The sequence below is a fragment of the Staurois parvus genome, unplaced genomic scaffold (genome assembly GCF_062004578.1).
Source record: "Staurois parvus isolate SC_StPar_1 unplaced genomic scaffold, SC_StPar_1.0 ptg001432l, whole genome shotgun sequence".
NCBI lineage: Eukaryota > Metazoa > Chordata > Amphibia > Anura > Ranidae > Staurois > Staurois parvus.
This window is the reverse complement of record NW_028319228.1, coordinates 11,818,995-11,842,421: the sequence shown is the minus strand read 5'-3', so window position 1 is coordinate 11,842,421 and position 23,427 is coordinate 11,818,995. Positions and strand designations below refer to the sequence as shown.

The 23,427-nt window shown below is 40.7% G+C and overlaps 1 protein-coding gene across 3 annotated transcripts in view; it reads left to right on the top strand.

The window, feature by feature from the left end:
- Positions 1–23,427, top strand: part of LOC149436061 (semaphorin-4D-like) — a 78,661-nt gene that overhangs the window by 51,332 nt on the left and 3,902 nt on the right. The window contains exons 12-17 of one of the 3 annotated variants that reach the window (XM_089662171.1): positions 577–692; positions 1,599–1,771; positions 3,953–3,996; positions 7,985–8,191; positions 12,814–12,836; positions 17,788–18,001. In XM_089662171.1, coding sequence (XP_089518297.1) covers positions 577–692; positions 1,599–1,771; positions 3,953–3,996; positions 7,985–8,191; positions 12,814–12,836; positions 17,788–18,001 — 777 coding nt within the window. Of the gene's footprint in view, positions 1–576; positions 693–1,598; positions 1,772–3,952; positions 3,997–5,803; positions 7,811–7,984; positions 8,192–12,813; positions 12,837–17,787; positions 18,002–23,427 lie in introns of those variants that run through there. The other 2 variants (XM_089662172.1, XM_089662170.1) reach the window with 2 other exon arrangements.

Below are 23,427 nucleotides of genomic sequence, written 5' to 3'. Positions count from 1 at the left end.
ATGTGTGTATCTTTAAATATGCAGTATATAACTTTGCTATTTTAACGATCTAGTGTTGCAATAAAAGCATGCAACGAACGTTTATTTATTCTGAAACCCCAAATGTGTACAGCGTTTCCTTATATGTAGTTTTATGTATACCTGCAGGTCCAAAGTTTGTGATAATGATAATGTTCTCTGTTTTTGTATTTGTGTGCTTTACTTTTATGACATCTTGCTGTAAGCAGACATTCCCTCTGTGTGACACTTTGTATGGGCTGTCTGTGGTGAGTCTTCTAGACCTACAAGGGTGTAGATGTGCATGCGCAACCTGACTGCCTTCAGAAAAAGTGATTGTGTGATGCTGGGACAACCATGGCATCTTGTTTATTAATATGGAGAGAACAGGAGGAGTGATAGGGGCTGGTTTTCTAATTGCTCTGCTTGATATTTGTGATTATGCTTACTGTGCTTACTGTTTAGATAATAATATGATGGTTGGAAGTTGACTTTTAAAACAAACTTTGATTTTTTTTTCTAATATTACATTTTATTGGGATTGTGTGCATTTTTTATATTTGTTTTTTCCCTGCTTAGATAAAGGTATGCTGCACAAAGCAATAAGTAATGACACTGAAATGCGTATTATTGAGGAGATAGTGTTGTTCCCTGATCACCAAGCAATCCAGACATTACTACTTTCCAATAAGCAGGTAAACCTTTTGTTTTTAGTTGCAAAATTTCAAAGTAACTGCAGTCAATATGCATTTCCATGAGTTTGTGTTCTTTAACACACAACACTTATGTAACAATTTAGTCCCTTTTTATAAATATATATATACACACAAAAACACACTCCCAACAGCTTACTTTTACTAAAATGCAGAGCTAAACTGCATTCACAGTACAGTCAGCAGAGAGCTAATGGACTTTGTCACCAGAAAAGACTTTTTACCGAATGGATGACTGCCCATGAATGCAGCTTGTCCTTTTTATAATGGACTCCCACTAGGTAAAATATCCTTGGGCATGCACATTCCACTTAACTCTTCCTTTACTTTGGTGTGAGTTAAGCATGGCAGCTGCAGCAGCAGTGACCTGGCTGAAATATCCAGAATGCCAGACAAGATTGAGCAGTCTAAGCAAAACCTGGTATCATAGAACAAAGCTAATATATGAGGATTATTGCACTGATTCTTTTTTTTTTTTTTTTTTTGTTTAATGAAATACTGGCTGTGCTCACAATAACTGTACTGCTTGCCACAGGTGCCAGCAGCTGTTTATTTTCCATCATCCGTGAATATATTTCCCTTTCATTACTCCCAACTGGCATGATAAGTGAAATTGCAGCGGAAAATGTATATGCTTGAAAGCACAAGCCTTCTGATTTCATTTTCCATCATGATACTGTAATTTCACAGTTGCTTTAATAATTTTCTCGTTAACATGACATTGCTTTTGGTGCCAGTTACTGCACAGTATCTGTTCAGCTGCCATATATTGTGGTGTCTAGGGCAGTACATGGCTAGGTATTGCCAGCAGGATTACTGTATATGCATTGACTGTTCACTCATTTCTGCTTTATCTACATCTTCCTTTATGAAATTCTTTTTTTGCAGAACAAAAGATACATCTATGCTGGCTCCAGTGTTGAAGTGATTCAGTCTCCTGTTGCTTTCTGCGAGAAGTTCACGTCCTGTGCTGAGTGTGTGCTGACCAGGGATCCCTATTGTGCTTGGCACCCTGTCAAAAATTCCTGTGTTGAAATCCTTCTGGAGGCTGACACTGACAGGTACATAATTCATCCTTCTCTTTTCTTCTTTAGTAAATCATTTACACTACACCAGCCTGGTTTGGGGATGGTTACACAGTTGTAGTAGCTAAATGTGTGTTAGTGTAGATTGACCTGCAAAATCTTAACCCAATGTATATTTGTGTGTAAAATGTTTGGGAAACCATTAAAAGCTAAAATGTATGTACAATTTTATATACCAGGAGTATATTTACAGATGTAGAAAGGTCTCAGAAGGTACTTTTAGCAAGAAGAGAATCTGGATGATAATTTTATTGGAGGTCAGGCTCTGGAGCTGGGCATACAGTTCTTAAAGTGGTTGTAAACCTTAGTCATGAAAGCTGAACAAAGTACACATATCTATAGCATTTACTTGCCTCTATCTGAAGCACTAAGTGTAAATTATCTTTGCTGTGTCCTTCATCTGTCATCTGCATGAGTCACTTCTGACAAGTTTTCCTGACACCAAGCGATAAAAAGGTGATGTAGCCTGTGATTGACAGCCTCAGCTCTTTTCCTGTGTGCTGTGTGAAGGAAGGTGTGTCCCATTCCACCAATTGACTCTCAGAGCTCTTGTCTAGTGTGTAACTGCAGCTTCCTGCTTCCTGGTTTGAGTCTGTGAACCATCTTTTTCATCTGAGTTTTACAAGGTTGTACAGGACAAATGCTACAGATAAACAGGTACAGCTTTTGTAGGAGGATTTTTTTCACTTCTTTGTATCACCTGAGGCCAGTCACTTCACTGAGTATAGGTAAGAGGTTTTACAACCACTTTAGGTCTATGTATAGAGCCTGATCATAGATGGCTGTTTCTGTACCTAAAATGGTACAATGCAATGAGCTGTAAATGTAGCACTAGATTCTACTTCTTTCACAGCACAAAGCAAGGAAGAATAGCCAAGAAACTTTCTTCCAGATTTGCATTTATAAAGCATATAATCACGATTAAAGAGGAGCTCCACCCAAAAGGGGAAGTTCCACTTTAATGCATTATCCCCCGCTCCCCATTAAGGATTGGCACCTTTGGGGAGCGGGTACTCGAATTTGACAGGTACCCGCTCCCACTTCTGCTGCAATCGCCTAGGTGATCAGAAGCGGAAGTTGTCGTTGTCCCCCTCCCCGTAGTCTTCTAGGAAACGTCACAGTTCGCAGTGGGCACCCTGCTGTAAAGCCACAAGCTGTCACAGCCGGGTGCCCACACTGACGATGCCGGCGCCAGGGAGAGAAGACGGCTGGTGAAACCAGCGGTGGTGAGGACACAGCTGGACCGAGGGATAGGTAAGTGTCTTTATAAGTCAGCAGCTACAGTTTTTGTAGCTGCTGACTTTTTTTTTTTTGTCAGCTGGAACTCCTGCTTTAACCATTCAGTCCCACTTTCTGTTCTGTGTTAAATATCATCCCAATATTGGGTGTGTTGGCTAGCTTGGGCTATCATTCTAGTCAGAAGGGCAGTGAAGTTCATTCCTCGGTTCTCTTTCAAATGATTGAAAATACATGAATGTAGAGTTTATTCGTGCTTCTATTTATCTATATAAAGAATCTAGCATGTCATTGACCTTTGCTGAAGGATTACTAAAGTGGAAATATGAAAAATGGTAGTAGTCACAACAAAGTTTGAAACGTGCATTTAAACCCAAAACCAAAAATGTGATATATCGCAGATTACGGTCTCTGGTGTGGTTGCTGCATTTGTTTTCTTTTTTTTTTTTCAAGCTTCTGCTGCTTTATTTTCATCTAATAATCCTTTAAATAACGCACTTCCTGTTCTTGGGTGGCTACATCACTCCTCCACCTTATCTATGAAAGGAACGTTTGTGAATGAATGGTTGTCACCATAGGCAGCTCTTCTGATATAGACTCCAAGCATGTCCATATCTCCCATCTCCATTACATAGAGGGCAGGACAACTGGTAGATTACAAAAGATAGCTAGGAAAGAAGATTATCTTCAGTGCGACTTAAAGGATTTGACAAGGAAGGATGTAGTAACCACATCTAAGGACTATAAGCTGCAATATATTTTTGTTCTTTGTATTTAGTTATCCTATAAGTATTTAAGGATCATAAAACCATATTAAGAGTATTGTAGGATAAGAAATTCTGGCATGGCTGAATGATAATTTTGACGAGAATCTGGCATTGTGAACTCAACTCATATATAAATTGTCTTGTTTAACCACAGGCCCTTGATTCAGTCTCTAAATGGTGATTCTTCTCAATGTCCAGGTAAGTTTTGTCACCTGTTATTTAGCTTAAATGAGAATCCTTACAGATTTGTAAAGTCATGATGGCTCGTCTTAATAATTCAACCTGACATACACTCAATGGTCTGCTCATGAAAAAAGCCCACTTCTAGCAACATACTGTATACTGCAGGGATGCACCGATGCCCTTTTTTGATCAGCGAGTATAAGTACCAATACTTTCAGTCACCAAGCACTGATACTTTTGCTGTGCAATTTGCATCAACAAAAAATGTATGGCTGCATATTGCACTCCAAGAATAGCATGCAATTTGAACAGGAATGCAGTGTGATTTCTGCCAAATTGCATGCAGTTTCCCCACTGTTCATGTGTGAACCCAAGCCTGAGTTCACACAGGAACAGTGCAGGAAACCTCTCTACACCAAACCCATGCTGTCACAGCAGGAAAAGCTGGGGATTTGAAATCCCCATGACTTTCTCTCCTCTTAGTGCAGGGATAACAGTACGTCTTTTGGTTGGCCAGCACCGTCATTATGCTGACCAGTCAGAAGCCATCTAGCCCATACTGTCATCCTTGCAAGGAGAGGAGAGAAAACCGCTTCACAGGTCTGGGGATTTGAAATCTCTGCGTGATGGTGTTGACCAATCAAAAGCCGTACTGTCATCTTTGCACTGAGAGGAGAGAAAACTGCAGGGATTTCAAATCCCCAGCTTTTTTTTATGCGACCTCTCTTTTGCAATAAAATGTAGCCTCCTCCCTCCAGCACCCTTCCATATCTGTACCTTGTTGGAGAAGGGGCCAGCTGCCATGTTCCCCGCACTCCACAGACACCTCACTCCCAGGCAGCAACTTGTTGCAGGGGAGCTACCATAGCAACCCAGCCATAAGTGCAATAGCTGGGAGAAGTGCCACGTCCGTACTTGTCCGCACACTGAGCCCCAGGCACGCATCATGCTCCACTCTCCACTCTGTGCCTTAGAGAAAAGTGTAGAACCTACACTGCAGAGCTATGGAGGAATCCATACCCTACAGGAGAAAGTGTAGAGGACCAGTCATAAGATAGGCTTAGGAATCGCCACCACTGCTGAGCTCTGGTGGGATTTGGGACCACCACTGTCACTTCACAGGTCTGGAGATTTGAAATCCCCACAGCTTCATCTCCTCTCCTTGCAGGGATGACAGTACCGGCTAGATATCTTCTGATTGGTTAGCACCATGACGATGCTGACCAAACAAAAGCCATGCTGTCATCCCTGCAATGAGAGGAGAGAAAGCCGCGGGGATTTCAGATCCTCAGCTTTTCCTTCTGTGACAGCAATGGGTTTGGTGCAGTGAGGTATCCTACACCGCTCATGTGACAAGCCTGGGTTCACAAAGGAACAGTGGGGAAACCACGTGTGATTTGGACAAGAATCGCACCGTCTTCCTGTTCAATTGCATGCTATTATTTGCTTTGCAATTTGCGTTCATACATTTTGTATTGACTCAAATCGCACCGCAAAGTATCGGTTCCAGGTATTGGGAGCATTTTCACGAGTACGAGAACTCAAGAAAATACTCAGTATCTGCACTGATACCGGTTTCGATGCATCCCTAATATACTGTATATAGCAGAGTTAAGCCTTAGCACAATATAACTTTATGCAAACTCAGTCAAAAGTGCTGTGTTAATCTATATTATACAGTGCACCAGCTACATTATGCAGAATATGCAGGAATAAATGCAAGACTTGCATTTGTACAATTAGTTTAACTATTTGTTTTAATTGATTTTAGCTGTAGAGTAATATAAGAGAATCACTGTTGATGTATGCCCCACTTTTTTAGATTCTGCTGATAAAGGGATCCAGGAAAGTAAGCAGTATACTGTCAAGGCAGGAAGCACAATAGAGATGAAATGTTCTTACAAGTCTAATCTGGCTTCAGTGGTGTGGACATTCAATAATGAAAGCGTTAGCATGGCCCCTCCCAAATATATTGTGAACAGTGCTCTAATCATATTCAATGTGACGGAGTCTGATGCAGGCATTTACCAGTGCTGGTCACAAGAGCTTGTGATGAAAAAAGTATTCTCCCAGTTGGTGATCAAACATGTTCTAAAGATCGAGAAGACACCACCTCCCATGACCAGCACAACTGCATCACCATCAACACGAATGGAAGGAATGATGGAAACCACTCGATTGTATAAAGTGAAAAAAGAGAAAACCACCAAAATGTCCACATCAGCATCAACTACTCCAATAGTAACTACATCTGTTGGAGGTATGACATATCTAAATAACAAAATGACAACACCAACAGTCTTTGTGTCAGAAGAGGTATTCAGCTCCCTTCCTAATGTGGAAAAGGCCTTGTACTTGACCAACAACAATGACTGCTCTCTTCTCATAATACTGGTTATAGTATTCTTTTTACTTTTCTTCATCTTGTTGATATACAATTGCTACAAAGGGTTCCTTCCTGACGCTTGTCTGAAATACCGCTCTGCTATGCTGTCTAGCAAAAAGAAGAGTCCTCCAAGCTTGAAAGATTGTGAGCAGGGTTTGAAGGAAACCTTAGTGGAAAAAGGGTGTACTGAGAAGCAGAGTAGTGGGACAGGTAAAGCACCTCCTGACACTGGCTATGAGACGGATGCAGAATGTGGTAATGGCAATATCACTCATAAAGAAGATGAAACAACCGAGGAAAAGGAAACGGACCAACCGTTTGATGTCAAATGTGAAATAAAATACGCCGACTCCGACGGTGATTGAAACCGATGCTTTCATTTCAAGTAATATAACTGAGCCAGATGTAATAGGGCTACTTGGCAGCCAGCTGTTCAGCTTCACTCCATTTCATAAAAGGATATATGGTTATTGTTTATAGTTTTAACCTAAATGAATTGTTTGTATATCGTTTCCATTTTTTTTTTCTTACATTCCTCTTTAGTTTGTTTCTTTCTTTGCACAAGACTGTCCAAGTGCTTTCACATTATAAATTTAATTCCAAATTGGAAGTTATTTTTTTTTTATCAAATTGGTAAGTATCTGGTACTTTGCCCACATAGGGGTACAGCTATTCTCATTAGTACTTGAAGATGAAACTTCCAGAACAAAATTTGTAATACTGTATATATAATCTATGTTACTTTGCTTGCAAGCTTTGCTATGGATCTGTTTAGTTTTTTTTAATTCGAATTGCTTTCTCAGGGAACACAACCTTTACTGTCCTACTTTTTCATAATGTTAAACAAAACTGTTATCCTTGTAACCTTTGGGTATTAGAGCGATGGAGTGAGGAAAAGGGCAGTGAGCGGTCTGAGCTGTTTTTACTTGTTATGCGTCACAATAGGAACTGGAATGTGGACTTAACTACTGACACTGGGAAAGATGCAAATAATTCCAGTACACAGTAAAACAGATTGTGTATAGTGGAACAACATGTATTTTAAGCATTTCCAAAATCCCTGAATTAGTTATGCGCTGGTTGTACTTAAATGGAAGCACCAGCTGACATTTCTATGGACTATAAGGGAAAAATAAGACTTTTCAACAGTGACTTTTGGTCCTACCTGTGAAAACACTGGAAGGAAACTGCAGACTAAGAGACTGAGACTAATTGCCTGCAGAATCCACATGCTATGCGGACTGGAAAGCATGCTAGTTAAACTCATTGAAGGGCATTCTTTCAGTGTATTATATTGTTTAGCTGTAAACAAAGGACAAAACCACACTGTGATTCTTGCTGTTTATACTTTGAAAATAAGTTTATTTTTCTATAACAGTTCTGTATAAATGTAAATTCATGATGCCCTAATATTAAAGTATAATTTTATTCTAAGAAATGTAAGTTAGTGTTTTTGTCATTCTTTGGCCCATGTACACGTTCCTGTTATCATTCTAATTTCAAACTTTTGTTCAATGCATGAACTTTCTTTTTAGTAGTGTTTTGCATCCTTTTTTACTTTCTTTGATCTTTCTTAGTTCCCTCTTTCTTTCTCTTGTGTCCTTGTCTGCCACACAGCCTCATCTCCCATACCTTTTCCTTCTTCTGCCACCTCCTTTGTGTCCTCTATGGCCTCCGAATTACATCCTTCACTATCCAGCATGCAGCCTGAAGTCCTGTCTAGTGCTGACACAGATGTTCTCAAATTGCTTCCTCCTTTCCTAAGTGATCAGGGCCAGATTGTTCATGTCCATGGAACACTTCACCTGTTCTGTCATGCCACTGGTAAGTAGACCCTGTGTCCTCTATGCAGAAGACCTGGTATAGAAGAATGTATCTATTTTTAATGTGAACACGTTCAATAAAATCTTGCCATTCAGTATAATATTAACTCTGTATAGATGCTTTTGCAAGCTCTTTATTATTTTCTTTCTCCTGTCACTGCTCTCTAGTAATCCCTAGACAGCAGCTGTGAAAATTCAGACTAGACATAAGATGAAGGTAGTTGGATTCTTACATAATCTATAGATACAATGATCTCATCGCTTTTTTTCTGATTGGCTGAGACTTTTTTTTTTCTTTTGGCTGGGGTCAGACCAATGAAAACTATAATTTCAGCCAATGGGGCAAGATGGAGTTTCACAGCTGCTATCTAGGGATTGCTAGAGAACTGTGACATGAGAGAGGAAGCCGGAAAGAGCATACAACAGCCTATGTCAAAAAGTGACCCTCAGCTTTAAAGAGTGAAGCCTTAATCACAATGGCACTGTCAAATCTGCATTCACATGCATTTAGAGGATATTTCTAAACACATATAAATGCATGTAATGATTTTTCAAGGGTGCCATTTAGTCTGAGTATTTACCTGAATTTAGGTGTGATAAGTTTAAGTATATTTAAAGCAAATAACCAATCCCATGTGCAGGGTAATCCGAATTCCAGGACATCCGTATTGCCATGGTTGCAAACAAGATAAACTGTCATTTTGTGGCAGTATTTTAGGTTTCATTCAGACAAGCATTGACACCCGTTCTACATGCAGGCTGCATTTGTTATTGCATCTGCATCCACACCAAGCTACATGCAGGCAGTCTATAGAGATGGATGCAGATGTAGTGGCTTCACAGACGCAGCCGGACACATCCAAATGCAAAAATTTGTCATGCATGCAGGAGTGGGTGCATGGATTCATTTGGATCCATACCCATGCTTCTGCATACATGTCCGATTTTGACATGCGGCTGTGTCCATGCAGCTGCTGTGTCTGTTACCACCTCTATAGACTGCCTGCTTTCAGCTCGGGGTGAATGCAGGTGCAATAACAAATGCGTCCTGCACACAGAATGGGTGTCCACGTCCGTCTGAATGGAGCCTTAGAATTAGAATTTATTGTAAGGCCAGTTGCAAATGGGTGTAATTATTCACTAATGTTTATACTCAGGATTGTGTTGAGAAAAAGATCCCAAGTAAAATGTTCCATAAAAACCATGTGTTAATAGGTGCTATAGGAGGGTAAATGTGTGTAGTGTACGAGTAGAATTTTTGTTCATTGCCAGTGCTGTAATATATTCATTTATACCCACGTAAACATACTTAGACACGTAAATTACTGCACTCAAAAGCAAAATTGTCTATTTTTGGTTTTATGGCTTTGTACTCAAAGATGTCTTACTGATCTTTGCTCAGCTGTGTGCATTGTTCCATAGAAAACAATGCATCTCATTTCAAATCAGTAAAGACACAGCATTTTTTACTCCCATGTGCAAGAGGCCTAACATTGATTGGCTTGTGTACATGGGCATCAGATTCGGAAGAAACGCAAATGCAGCCCCATAGTGAGGCTGATTTACTAAAACTGGAGAGTGCATAATCTGGTGCAGCTCTGCATACAAACCAATCAGCTTCCAGGTTTTCTCTCTAAGCTTATTTGAACAAGCTGAAGTTAGAAGCTGATTGGCTACCATGCACAAATGCAAAATATTTTTCACTCTCCAGTTTTAGTAAATCAACCCCAATGTGTTTTTATGCTTTTCAGATTCATCCACAATACAGTACACTTACCATTTATTTACCTTGATTTTGCTTTTCCTTCTAAGGGGGACTAGAAACATTTTAAACGAAGCAAAAAAAGGATATGTTGTGTATACAAAAATGTGCCATGAATGCAATAGCAACATAAATTATAGCTGAATTCCAGACTAAACACAAATAGTGTAAATACACGGGCCTTGTGTATTCTTACTTGGATCTTTTTGTTGTTCTTTGTGTATATCTTCCAAAACTGTGCAGTAATCCAGTATAAAACACCTACACCAACATCTCCCTGTGCAGGAGTGTCCTGGAATACAGACCGGTCACTGCTGTTCTCTCTCCTTGTATAGGTGACTGGTCTCGTATCCGCCCCCTTTTGTAGTTTTCTGCAAGCAGCCTGTAGTGGGTTGACCTAGGCCCCTCCCACAGCTGTGACCTCTGCACACTCAATGTACAGCATAGGGATGATGTCAGTGCTACCTTTACAAAGAACAAACAGACAACGGGTGCACTGAGCTCCTGTATTAGGAACACACACAATGTGCTTAAAAAAAAAGAGTCAGTACTGCACTTCCAATGTGCTGGATGCAATATTGTCTTGGAATAGCCTTTTGACCCTGGTGACAATGACACATCACAGGCAGGACATCAGATGTACACAAAGGTACCCGAAACTGAAAACAGGTGATCGATGCACAGTCCAGTATGTAGCAAGGACTCAGAAATGTTTTTCAAATGCTTTCTATACAAGAATACACTACAGTGAAACAGGGGTCAACAACACTGCGCCACTGGTGCATAAAAAAATGACAATACTTTTAAAGTGATATTAAAACTTTGCTTTTTTTTTTTTTTAATTAAAATAACAAACATGTCTATACGTACCTGCTCTATGCAGTGCTTTTGCACAGAGCAGCCCCAATCCTCCTCTTCTGGGGTCCCCCTCCAACTGCATGGTGCCCCCAAGGAAAGCCACTTTCCATGGGGGCACCCATACGGGCCTGCTCCTGAGCCACCCTGTCTGCGTTCATTGACAGAGAGAGATAAGCTCCTCCCCCTCGAGCAGTGCCCCCAGGGAAGGTCGCTCACCCTGGGGCTACCGCTGCGTGCTTGTCCCCGAGCTGCTGCTCTATATGTCCATATAAATTGTAATGTTATTAATGCTCTGCAACTGCACTGCAAATGCCCTGCAGACGCCTACCAGTGCATTTGAGGAGCGTCACCATAGACTTGAATGGGAGGCATTGAAAGGCTACAAACTCCTCCTGACTTGACATGAGGCTTCAATTTTGAAGCAACACGATGTTAATGCTTTGTTTTGATAATGTGAACAGCATTGTGTGCTGCCCATAGTATCATTTGCATTGGCATTTGAGGAGCATTATAAACGCCCCTCAAACGCCTGCTTTCAATGCCAGTGTGAACTAGGCATAAGACACATAGGGCCACAGCTCGGCCCCACCCCCTGCTTTCTCAGCCAATGAGGAAGAAGAGTTCCCAGACAGCAAAGGCTGTTGAGAACGTCGCAGGATCAGAGGGGGCTCAGGTAAGGACTTGGGAGGGCCTCTGAACACAGAGTTTTTTTATCTTCATACATAGAATACATGAAGGTAAAAAACCTTCAGCATTTAGAACCACTTTAATGTGAAAAAGCATTCATTTACACACAACCACTTGCATGATAAAATGTCCAGGGCAATGCTTGACTTTCCCTTCCTGAGACCAGTATTAAAGTATAACTAAAAGCAAAACTTTTTTTTTAGTGTTGGACAGAGAGGAGATGGATTAGAAAACCTGTTACTTTCTATTGCTGTCTGTGTCTCCGGTAGGGAGATTTTCCCTCTGTTTGTCCTGTTTACCATTATTATTGAAAGTGAAAGTAAAAGAAAATCCCAACTGTGGGGTTGTCCCCAGAAAAGTAATAGAGGGAAAATCTTCCAATGGGGACACTCATTCTGGTGACCTGGGGGTCCCCAAGAAATTCCCTTAATTTGCCGGGATTTCCTCTCAATTCCTGTTTGGCTATGGGACAGGAAGTGAAGGGAAATCTCCGCAATGGGACACAGATGGCAAAAAACAAATCTACCAGTTTTATCCCTCACTTGCTCTACCCAAAATAATATAAAAAATGTTGCCTATAGTTAACGCGCTGCGATTGAGGCAAAAACGCCCTGTGTTTTCATGTGCCCTTGAAATCAATGGCACCTGAAAACGCGATTACGTGTTTTCACTTTTACAGTGCATTTTCAAATCGCGGGCAGAATTGAGAAATCCTGGTGTGAATGGAGCCTAGGGGCAGTTTCTGGATGTTTGCAAGCGGAAAGTCGTTCTAACCTTGTGAATGGCAGCAGTGACCTGTCAGAGAAGGCAGCAGCATCCACTCCCAAATGTTATTGTGTTGCTAGCCAAAGCGTTTCCAGGATAGCCTCCTTTTTCTTAAGCTTCCTTCTTGCACTAGTGGTGTGGTGTTCCCAATCCCTGTCCCACTTCAGAGTATTCTTGTGCATAAAGAACTGGGAATCTGTATATTAATCACCTGTTTCCACCTGATTGACAGTCACTGCTCTCAAAACAGCAGGGAGACCTGAGTGATTAACAGTGTCTGATTGCTCAGTTCTCATCCTTAGAGCCGGAGGGGGACAGATGCAGCATCGGATCGATGCTGTATCCACCTATGTAAGTATGATTTAAAAAAAACAAACAACATACTTATCGTTTAAAATCTGTTGACGTAGAACATGCTGCATGGCCAAGACATCTAAAAACAAAAAAATAAAATGTACATTGCTTCATGTAGTTCCATTGACAGTTCCAACCCTACATTTAAGACTGCATAACTTGTTAAACTGATCTTTTCCCCATTCTTTAATCTTAAGCATCCAAAAATGGAGCGTCACATGTAAGTAATGTATTTATGTTACAGAAGTGCCATTCTTTCACTTGCTGTTGAAAATGTCTTCAAGGGAGTTGTGTGCTTTGAGCAAACAGAGATTTTCTCAAGGTGTCATGTCGCTAAAATGCATTGTACACATGCACAGAACTTTTCAGTCTCATGCTAAATCTGTCAACAGTCTGGCTTGTCCAGATTACTTTGTACAGGTAAATAGGTTGCCTTGAGCTATACTTAATCACTGAATGGAAACAGTCAGGAGCATTACATTGTCTTCCATGACTACAGCATTAGCTTGCTTTTGTATGTGCAACCTGCAGTGGACAGCACTATAACATGGAGAGCTAGCTCTGAAGGGCTTTTTTTTAAGCAAAGGGCAAAAGAAAAGGTCATCAGCTGTGTCCCATGACCTTTTAAATTGCCCCACATAGGTAAAGTCTTGTTAAAGGAGATCTGTGTAACAAGAGTAAAGGACGTTATGGCAATTCTCACATTGAACTGTACAAATCTTAAATCTTTTTTACCTTGCACTTCCAGGTTTCACTGGCTGGGGCACCAGGAGCCATTGGCTCTCCCTGCTATCAATCAAAGCCAGTGACAAGGGAGCTGGGGGTGAGATCAAGTCCCGCTGTCAATGGACGCAGCAGCTGTGCTTGGGGGTGAGCACCCACAAGTGCCCTCATGGGAAGCGGCTTCCCATGTGGGCATCGGACAGAGAGGAGAAGCCAGGAGAACCGGTGGGGGACCCGAGAAGAGGAGGTTCAGGGCTGCTCTGTGCAATGGAAGGGAACTATGGACATGTTTTTTTTACTATGGCTTTGAGGCCACACTGCTAAAAACAGCAAAGCCATTGGTCCAAAACTTAATAGTCCTCAATCTTAAGGAATAACTAAAGGAAAAACTTTAGTTTTGAATAGAGTGAAGCGGGATTCACATCCCTGCATGCTTGTTTTGCTGTCTATGTCCCCAAAAGAGATATTCACCTTCTGTATTTGTCTTAGTGGCCACTATCAAGGAACATAAAAAAGAGTTGTCACCATAACAGAAATAGAATGGAAATCTTCCAGTGGGCTCACTAGTTCTGTTGACCCTGCTGATATCCATGGATTTCCCTCACTTTGGAGGGATTTCCTCTCACTTCCTGTTGTAGTTATGGGACAGAAAGTGAAAACTGGCTGGTGTTAAAACCCTCCCTTACTCCAAAAAAAAATAAAAAAAAGTTTTGACTTTAGTTTACTTTAAATTTATGTTAATTTAAAACAATAGATCTATACATCTTTTGAAAATTTGAATACAGGTAGCTCAGGTTCTGTACACAGGTTGGTATTTTGTTGGTCAAGTTAGTATTTCCAGAAGACGTTTAATTCTACTAAACTAGCTAAAATTCTTTATGGAAGCTGTTTTTTTTCATCTGTTGGCTAGCAACTGCAGCAAAATAGAAAGTGCATTGTTCCTGATCATTCAGAATTATTCAATACACTTGTTGACAGCAAGGAACAATAAAGCTATCCATAGATATGAAAAAGTTAGTCCATGCGGATCTATTAAGCTAGTGGCACTTGGGGGAACCATCAGTCAGCCAGGCAACAAAGCCTGTCTCAAAAGTTATTATTCCTGCCTGTGCTTACCATGTCCATCATGTATTACAGGTACTTGTATAGCGCTGTCAATTTACGCAGCGCTTTACATATATATTGTACATTCACATCAGTCCCTAACCCTCAAGGGGTGCACAATCTAAGGTCCCTAACTCAGATTCATACATACACATACTAGGGACAATTTAGACAGGATCCAATTAACCTACCAGCATGTCTTTGGAGTGTGGGAGGAAACCCACCCAGGCACAGGGAGAACATGCAAATTCCAGGCAGATGATGCCATGGTTGGGATTCAAACCAATGACCCTAGTACTGCCAGGCGGAAGTGCTAACCATTTAGCCACTGTGCTGCCCACCATTGTTTGCCAGCACCTTTCCCCTCCAGCCCTCTCCCCAGAAACCGCATTGTTGTAGTAATGCACCAAGTAGTCAAGTGCATGCATGTGCTATGTCCTTCTGAAGTCTTCTGGGCACCTCATAGGGATATCTCCCTATGAACAACCAGCACGTACTGTAGATATCTGCCTATCTTCCAATATGTTTTCTCAAGTTTCATCTTCTCGTCACACAGTTACAGCAGCATGCGCATGTGCCTTGTTCCTCTCTACATAGAAGAGTAATGGACAATGCCCATTTGTAGGCAGATTTTTGAAGAAGTAGTCTCCCTGGTACAATTATAAATGGCATGTATCTCCAGGAAGGTCACTACTTATCACAAGCTATCCTAGAAACTAGGATCATTGCTTGTACCTATGGGGTTCTTTATGACCACCCAAATTCAGCCAAGCAGAGCCATATGTAACAAACTAGAGCGTTGCCCCATGTACAGATGCAATAAAGACATAAACACACAATGTAACATTTATATAATAGTCATCACTTTCCCATATATATATATATATATATATATACAGTGGGGATCGAAAGTTTGGGCACCCCAGCTAAAAATTTGTATTAATGTGCATAAAGAAGCCAAGGAAAGATGGAAAAATCTCCAAAAGGCATCAAATTACAGATTAGACATTCTTATAATATGTTAACAAAAGTTAGATTTTATTTCCATCATTTACACTTTCAAAATAACAGAAAACAAAAAAATGGCGTCTGCAAAAGTTTGGGCACCCTGCAGAGTTAATATCTTGTACTGCCCCCTTTGGCAAGTATCACAGCTTGTAAACGCTTTTTGTAACCAGCCAAGAGTCTTTCAATTCTTGTGTGAGGTATCTTTGCCCATTCTTCCTTACAAAAGTCTTCCAGTTCTTTGAGATTTCTGGGCTGTCTGTCACGCACTGCTCTTCTAAGGTCTATCCATAGATTTTCAATTATGTTGAGGTCAGGAGATTGTGAAGGCCATGGCAAAACCTTCAGTTTACGCCTCTTGATGTAATCCCCCGTGGATTTCGAGGTGTGTTTAGGATCATTATCCATTTGTAGAAGCCATCCTCTCTTTAACTTCAGCTTTTTCACAGATGGCATCAAGTTACCATCCAACATTTGCTGAAATTTTATTGAATCCATTTTTCCTTCTACTCGTGAGATGTTCCCTGTGCCACTGGCTGCAACACAACCCCAAAGCATGATTGATCCAACCCCATGCTTAACAGTTGGACAGAGGTTCTTTTCATTAAATTCTGTGCCCCTTCTTCTCCAAACGTACCTTTGCTCATTCCGGCCAAAAAGTTCAATTTTAACCTCATCGTTCCACAGAACTTGTTTCCAAAATGCATCAGGCTTGTCTATATGTTAATTTGCAAAGTTCAAACGATAATTATTGTGGTGAGGACGTAGAAGAGGATTTCTTCTGATGACTCTTCCATGAAGACCATATTTGTACAAGTATCTCTTTATAGTGGAATAGTGTACCACAACTCCAGTGTCTGCCAGATCTTTCTGGAGGGATCGTGCAGTCAAACGTGGGTTTTGAATTGTTTTTCTCACAATCCTGCGAGCTGTTCTGTCTGATATTTTTCTTGGTCTTCCAGATCTTGCTTTAACTTTCACTGTTGCTGATGACTGCCATTTCTTAATTACATTCCGAACAGAGGATATTGACATCTGAAAACGCTTTGCTATCTTCTTATAGCCTTCTCCAGCTTTGTGAGCGTCAACTATTTTCAGTTTCAGTTTTCTAGACAACTGCTTAGAAGAACCCATGGTGCTGATTGTTGGGGCAAGGTCAGATGAGTCTGGGCATTTAAAACCTTTGAGATTGACATAACCTGGTCTTCCCAGACGATGATTGAGAACAATCCATGACACTGGCAGGTCTCAGCTTTGCAAAGGGGGCAGTGCATGCTATAAATTCTGCAGGGTGCCCAAACTTTTGCAGACGCCATTTTTTTGTTTTCTGTTATTTTGAAAGTGTAAATGATGGAAATAAAATCTAACTTTTGTTGACATATTATAAGAATGTCTAATCTGTAATTTGATGCCTTTTGGAGATTTTTCCATCTTTCCTTGGCTTCTTTATGCACATTAATACAAATTTTTAGTTGGGGTGCCCAAAATTTCGATCCCCACTGTGTGTATATATATGGGCAGCACAGTGGTTAAATGGTTAGCACTTCCGCCTGGCAGTACTAGGGCCGTTGGTTCGAATCCCAGCCATGGCACCTCCTGCCTGCAGTTTGCATGTTCTCCCTGTGCCTTCGTGGGTTTCCTCTGGGTACTCTGGTTTCCTCCTACACTCCAAAGACATGCTGGTAGGTTAATTGGATCCTGTCTAAATTGGCCCTTGTATATGAATGTGAGTTAGGGACCTTAGATTGTACACCCCTTGAGGGTTAGGGACTGTTGTGAATGTACAATATATATGTAAAGCGCTGCGTAAATTGATGCCGCTATACAAGTACCTGAAATAAATAAATATATATAATATTAAATTATATGGATTATAGTTCCAAATCTTTCAATCTGCTATGATCAATGTGTTGCCAAAGGATCTTTCTTTCTTACAATACAGAGAATGCAACAGCCTTTGTAATGGCTAAGGGCAGACCTAGTACTGGAGTCTTAAGATTAAATAAGTCAGAGGGCGATTCCATTTTATGCTGCCACCCATCGCAGAAATACAAATGAATTTGGTATCCAAAATGAACATACTGTAAGTGATCACTGTTGATATGATCCTATACCTACTAGTAAACTGGTAGACATTTTCTTCCAAACAATGGAGGGGGAAATGTCTGCCAGTTATCAAATGAGTAATTGATGAGCTGGGCTCCCCTCATAATGCTCCATTAGTGACAGTGATGCTCCTGCAGCTTTTTGACTCTTTGCTTTCTTCAGGAAAGTTTGAATTTTCAAGTTGACTATCTGTTTGTGCATGCTTTTTTCTCTTGCTCATAATACAGCTGTAGTTCCCTTCAGGTCCAAAAGACATACATTTTACATGGGAGAAAGAGGATGTGAAAATGGAGAGTTGTGCGAAGGAGGCATTGCTTCCGCTACCTGATGGGAACGTGCACATACTTAGCTGGGTGAGAGACGTTGCCATTAAGGATGCAGAGTATCGCTGTACCATTCAATCAACAGCCGGACTAAAGTCTTCAAAAGTGTTCATTAGAGTTACAGGTAATTACCCAAATCTATGTATCTGAATGACACTGGCCATCATAACAACAGAAAGTATACGCTTTGGACAATTGTGTCTTTATCTTACCAGTTTAATTGATGCATTATAATGTGTTTATTAGTAGAAAATATTAATTTTACAAATAAATATTACAGGGTGTGTCTATGATACAATTTGCAGATGATTCTAGGCTTTTTAATAAGAAAGTCCACAACGGTCTACTTGTCTTTTGTTGGGTTTTTTTGTTGCCTTAAAAAGCTGATGAGTAAGATGTTAAAATCCCTACTGGAAGAGAGGTAGCATTGTGTATTCCTTGTGTGGGTAATTCAACTTTGTGTGTGCCGTTTGATACACTGCAATTCAGGTCTGTTCCCAACGCAGGCTATTCATAGCATTACAGTAAATTGGCTAAAATTATTTCTAAAAAAAGTTTTCTTTTCTTCCTTTATTTTCAGCCAGTAAGTCTGTTTTTTCAACTTCCTTTAAAAGCCATGCTGTCTATACAAAGTAGCAATTAGAGTTGAGAAAAGCAAGTTAAAGTGTTACTAAACTCCCAACAGTAAAATCAGTCTGTATATGCAGTAAAGAATGCTTGTTATACTCACTGTGGAACCTAAGGGGTTAATCCTCTGCATTGTGTAAAAAGGATGTTTGATCCTGACTTCTCTGATCCTCCCCTTCTTCCAGTGTCCCTCTCTTATCTCCTGATAAGACATATCCTGTGGAGTCACTCTGCACATGCTCAGTTTGGTGTGTATTGCTAGAGAGGTTTTTTTTTTTTTGCTTTTTTTTTTGCTCTTGGGAGAGTGCATGTGATCAGCACAGGGCCAATCGGCACTGTCCAGACAGAGGTCAGGTGTTCTGTATCCTCCTAGAGCAGGGGTCTACAAATTATGGCCCTCCAGCTGTTGAAGTACTACAACTTCCATCATGCCTCTGCCTCTGGGAGTCTTGCCTGTGGCTGTCAGAGTCTTGCAATGCCTCATGGGACTTGCAGTTCCTCAACACCTGGAGGGCCATAGTTTGGAGACCCCTGTACCTAGCGCAAAATGAAAATTACAAGCGTTAACGTGCTCTGTCGGACACTGATAGAAGTCACAAGACTGCTCTAACTGCTGATGAGAAAAAGTATTTAGCAGTTTATATTTACTAAAATAATTGCATTTCCATGTTGTGTGTACTGTGGGAGACCAGATATAGTGAATGCAGGAACCTGGGTTTAGTATCACTTTAAGGCCTCTTGCACACGGTACTGTTGTTTGAGCATCTGCTTTGTTTAGTGTAATTTCAGGCACTTGTTTTGCGCATAGTTGCGCCTATTTGCGTGCATATGCTCGTTCACACATTTGCACGTACACTATATTCTTAGGGAAAATTCATCAATATCCCTGCTCATATGTGTGTATTTATGCACATTTGCATGTGTTAGCGTGCATTTGCCTGTATTATCGTGCAGGTTGGCATAAATTACTGACCAAAAATGCAGATTTTCCTTTTTTTTTTTTTTAACTGAGGAATACACGGTGCTTATTTATGCACCTGTGTGCAAAGGCGCATTGTAAATAATGGCCTACGTTTTACTTCATTAAAAAAAAACAAAAACCGCTGTACTGCGCTTTTTCAAGCTTCAGTGTGCAAGAGGCCTTATACTGACACAGGTGCTCACAATGAGCAGCTTTTATTCCTTTATTTAAAACCTTTATCTCAAAAGGGAAAAAATCTTCCTGTAACTGCTTAAAAGATGTTTGCTGGAGGTCAGCTTCAATTTGTTAGTCAAGTCCATCTAAACCTACTAATCTAACACTACCCTAACCCCAGACTGACAATGCTGCTGTCCTAAGGTGTCAGATGTACTGCTTCATCCAGAATGTAGTCACACTAAGACCGGAAGTGTGTTACCCGATAGATCACCTGGTGTAATATAGGGGAAAAAAGCCTTAAAAAAAGAAAACAAATGCAGCCACCACATCTGAGGATTGGTATACTGCAATATATTACATCTATATTTTTAGCTCTAATGAGCAGGGCTCTCTGTTTCCTCTTGTAATTGTATTGTAACTGTATTGTCTCCCTTCATTTTGTAAAGCGCTGCGCATACTGTTGGCGCCATATAAATCCTATATATTAATAATATTTTTAATAGTGTATTTACACTTGTTATGCAGCCATGTATAAGCACTGTACTACCTATCACCATATACAGAACTGTAGACACCTCTGCTCAAATGAAATAAGTTGTAATATGTTTTAATTTTTTTTATAATATTTATATAAAATCTTTGTTTTTTATATATTTTTTTAAAGTGGACCTATGAGTAGCTTGTGTCTGCATAAATGACCTATCACAATGTACAGAAACTTATCAAAGCAGCACATAGAGGAGTGATTTTTTTTTTTTTTCGCCGTTCAACCAACGGGCTGAATGGAAAAAACTTGATTCCCTCATCTACACACTCCATGTGGATGGAGGCAGGGGCGGACTGACAACTCATGGGGCCCCCGGGCAATAGGGGATCATGGGGCCCCTGTGTCCTTGCCCAAACTCAAAAAAGCCTATGAAAAAGGTACCAGGGCCATCTCATGGGGCCCCCTACTGACCCCGGGCCCTCGGGCAGCACCCGAGTTTCCAAATGGTCAGTCCGCCCCTGGATGGAGGAAACCACCCCACTGAGTTATTGTCTTCTGACAGCAAAGAGACTTTTTTACTGTCAGAATACAGTGATGAGTGCTGCCAGCTATAACTGATGGCACTGATTGATTAGGGAAAATCCAACAGGTTGGATGTACAGAAGTCGATGAGTAGTGCAACCTCCTTTCCCGTACATAGACTGAAATGTGTCCGGTCCCTGAATTTTGATCCATGTATGGCCAGCTTTAGTCTTTTTAGTTTTGAATAGAGTATAAAAGGCTAAGAACTCCTATCAAAGGGCGAAAAAAGAAATGGGAAATCCAAAATTTTACAGTTGTCACCAGAACAAGAGGTGAAGGAAAATCTTCCAATGGGAGAACACGTTCATCCTAAACAACGGAGGTCTTACTGTAGGTGTAACGAGTACACTGCAATGGAGGTACTGTAGATTTCAAGTTTTATAGATGCCAGCTCACTAATAGCAAGTCGGGAAAAAGAGGCTCTTTTACTTGTCACATATCTGCCATCTTACAGCAGGCCTCAGTGACACCAAATCGTTATCTGCTATGTCCAAATAAAAGACCCTCTTTTTTGCTGACCTGCTACTTGTCTTCGGATACCTATACTACTTAAATCTTCCAATGAGCATAACTGTTCAAGAGGAGAATTCCCCTCATTATGTATAGACTTCTCTCACATCTGCTGCCACCTGAACAGGAAGTGAAGGTAAAACTCCTTCATGGAACAGAACAGCAAAAATATAAACGGACAAAAACGTATAAAAGTTTTGATTTTATTTAGCATGGTAAAAAGACCACCGAGCATGCATACTACTGGTGACAGGATTGCAAGAGATGGTCAAATAGTCATATCACTTTACTAGAAACACTGGAGTTAGCATGATTTTACTTGGAATTTTACTTCGGTTTAGCCTTTCTGCTTCTGTCAGCAATTTTGCTTCATCACTTTCTGCCTTGGGCTATACTGTAACATAACCACTCAATAATGTAATTAGTCAAGCCACACCAAAATTAATAGCTAGGAGTTAACTACATCTCTCCTATGTACTTAAATGTGTCATACCTGCATTACTCAGACTAGTAACAGCAGTGGTGGTGGTGATGAATAAGTGTGCAACGGTTTATAGCAAATGAAATATCTGCCTGTCCCTCCCAATTCTAAATATCTCTATATATCAATCAAACCACCTGATCTGCTAACTAAATTACTCAAGAAAAAAGACTTTTTCTAAAAACCCAAACTTTTTTGGATAGAGTTGTGGATGGTTAAAAACCCTTTTTTTTCCTTTCCTCTCTGTCTGTGTCCCAATTGGGGAATTTTAGGTACAGTTGTTTTTTAGGTATATTAACCACTTGCCCTCCAGAGGATTTACCCCCCTTCCTGACCAGGCCATTTTTTGTGATACAGCACTGCGTTACTGTAACTGACAATTGCACGGTCATGCAACGCTGCACCCAAATGAAATGTACGTACTTTTTTCCCCACAAATAGAGCTTTCCTTCGGTGGTATTTGGTCACCTGTGTGGTTTTTATTTTTTTGCGCTATAAACAAAAAAATTAAACGACAGTTTTGGGGGAAAAAAACTATATTTTTGACTTTTTGTTATTAAACATATCCAGTAAAGAAATATAAAAATCTAATTTCATCATAAATTTAGGCCAAAATGTATTCTGCTACGTCTTTGCTAAAAAAAATCCCAATACATGTAAATTAATTGGTTTACGTGAAAGTTATCGCGTTTACAATTGGTATATATACTGGAATTATTATTTTTTCCTAGTAATGGCACCGATCAGCGACTTATAGCGGGACTGTGGCAGGCATTCTGACACTGGGGGGGAACTGACTTGGTGCCACTGACATCCCCAGTGACACCAATACAGTGATCAGTGCTAATAAAAAGCACTGACACTGTACTAATGGCACCGGGCAGGAACGGGTTAACATGTGGGGTGATCAAAGGGTTAACTGTGTGCTGTTTTACTATGTGGGCTGTGTGTGTGTTTCTCTGTATGCAGAGCCATACAAAGCAGTGTGCAGGAGCTGACGGAAGAGATCTGTATTGTTTACATACAGGTCTCTTCACCGCCAGAAATCCTCGGAGATTACCGGGTGCTGGCGGGGAATCACCGGCCAGGACCCAGTGATTGACAGCCGAGGCCGCAAATGGCAGCACGGGTAGGGCGCGTGCGTGTCCCCTACCCCAGAACTGCAAAATCATGTGTATATATATGTGATTTTGCACACCTGTGACACCCTGTAGCAGTATTTCTGCTATAGGGTGGCGCAGAAGTGGTTAATAGCTGGCCATAGGTGGGTCGAAATTTTGATTCAACAGGGATTGGCCGAATTTCAATCCATCTATGACCGTTCCTGTTTGTGAGAAGTTGATCTAATGAAAACGTCTTCAATCAGCACTGTAGCCGCTAATCCATGTATTCTGACAGCAGAGGAGTCCCCACTGTCAGGCTTCATGCACACTGGGCATTTTTACAGCTGTTGTTTTTGGCTTCTGGTGTTTTTTCTCTACAGCCAACAAGCTTTATGATTATTATTCTGTCCCATTACTTTTGGTCCCTTCACAAGTGGGAGGCACATATGCAAACTGTTGTAATTCCTACACCGTTGACCTGATTTGGATGTAAATACCCTCAAATTAAAGCTGACAGTCTGCAGTTAAAGCACACCGTGTTTGTTTCATTTCAAATCCATTGTGGTGGTGTATAGAGCCAAAAATGTTAGAATTGTGTTGATGTCCCAATATTTATGGACCT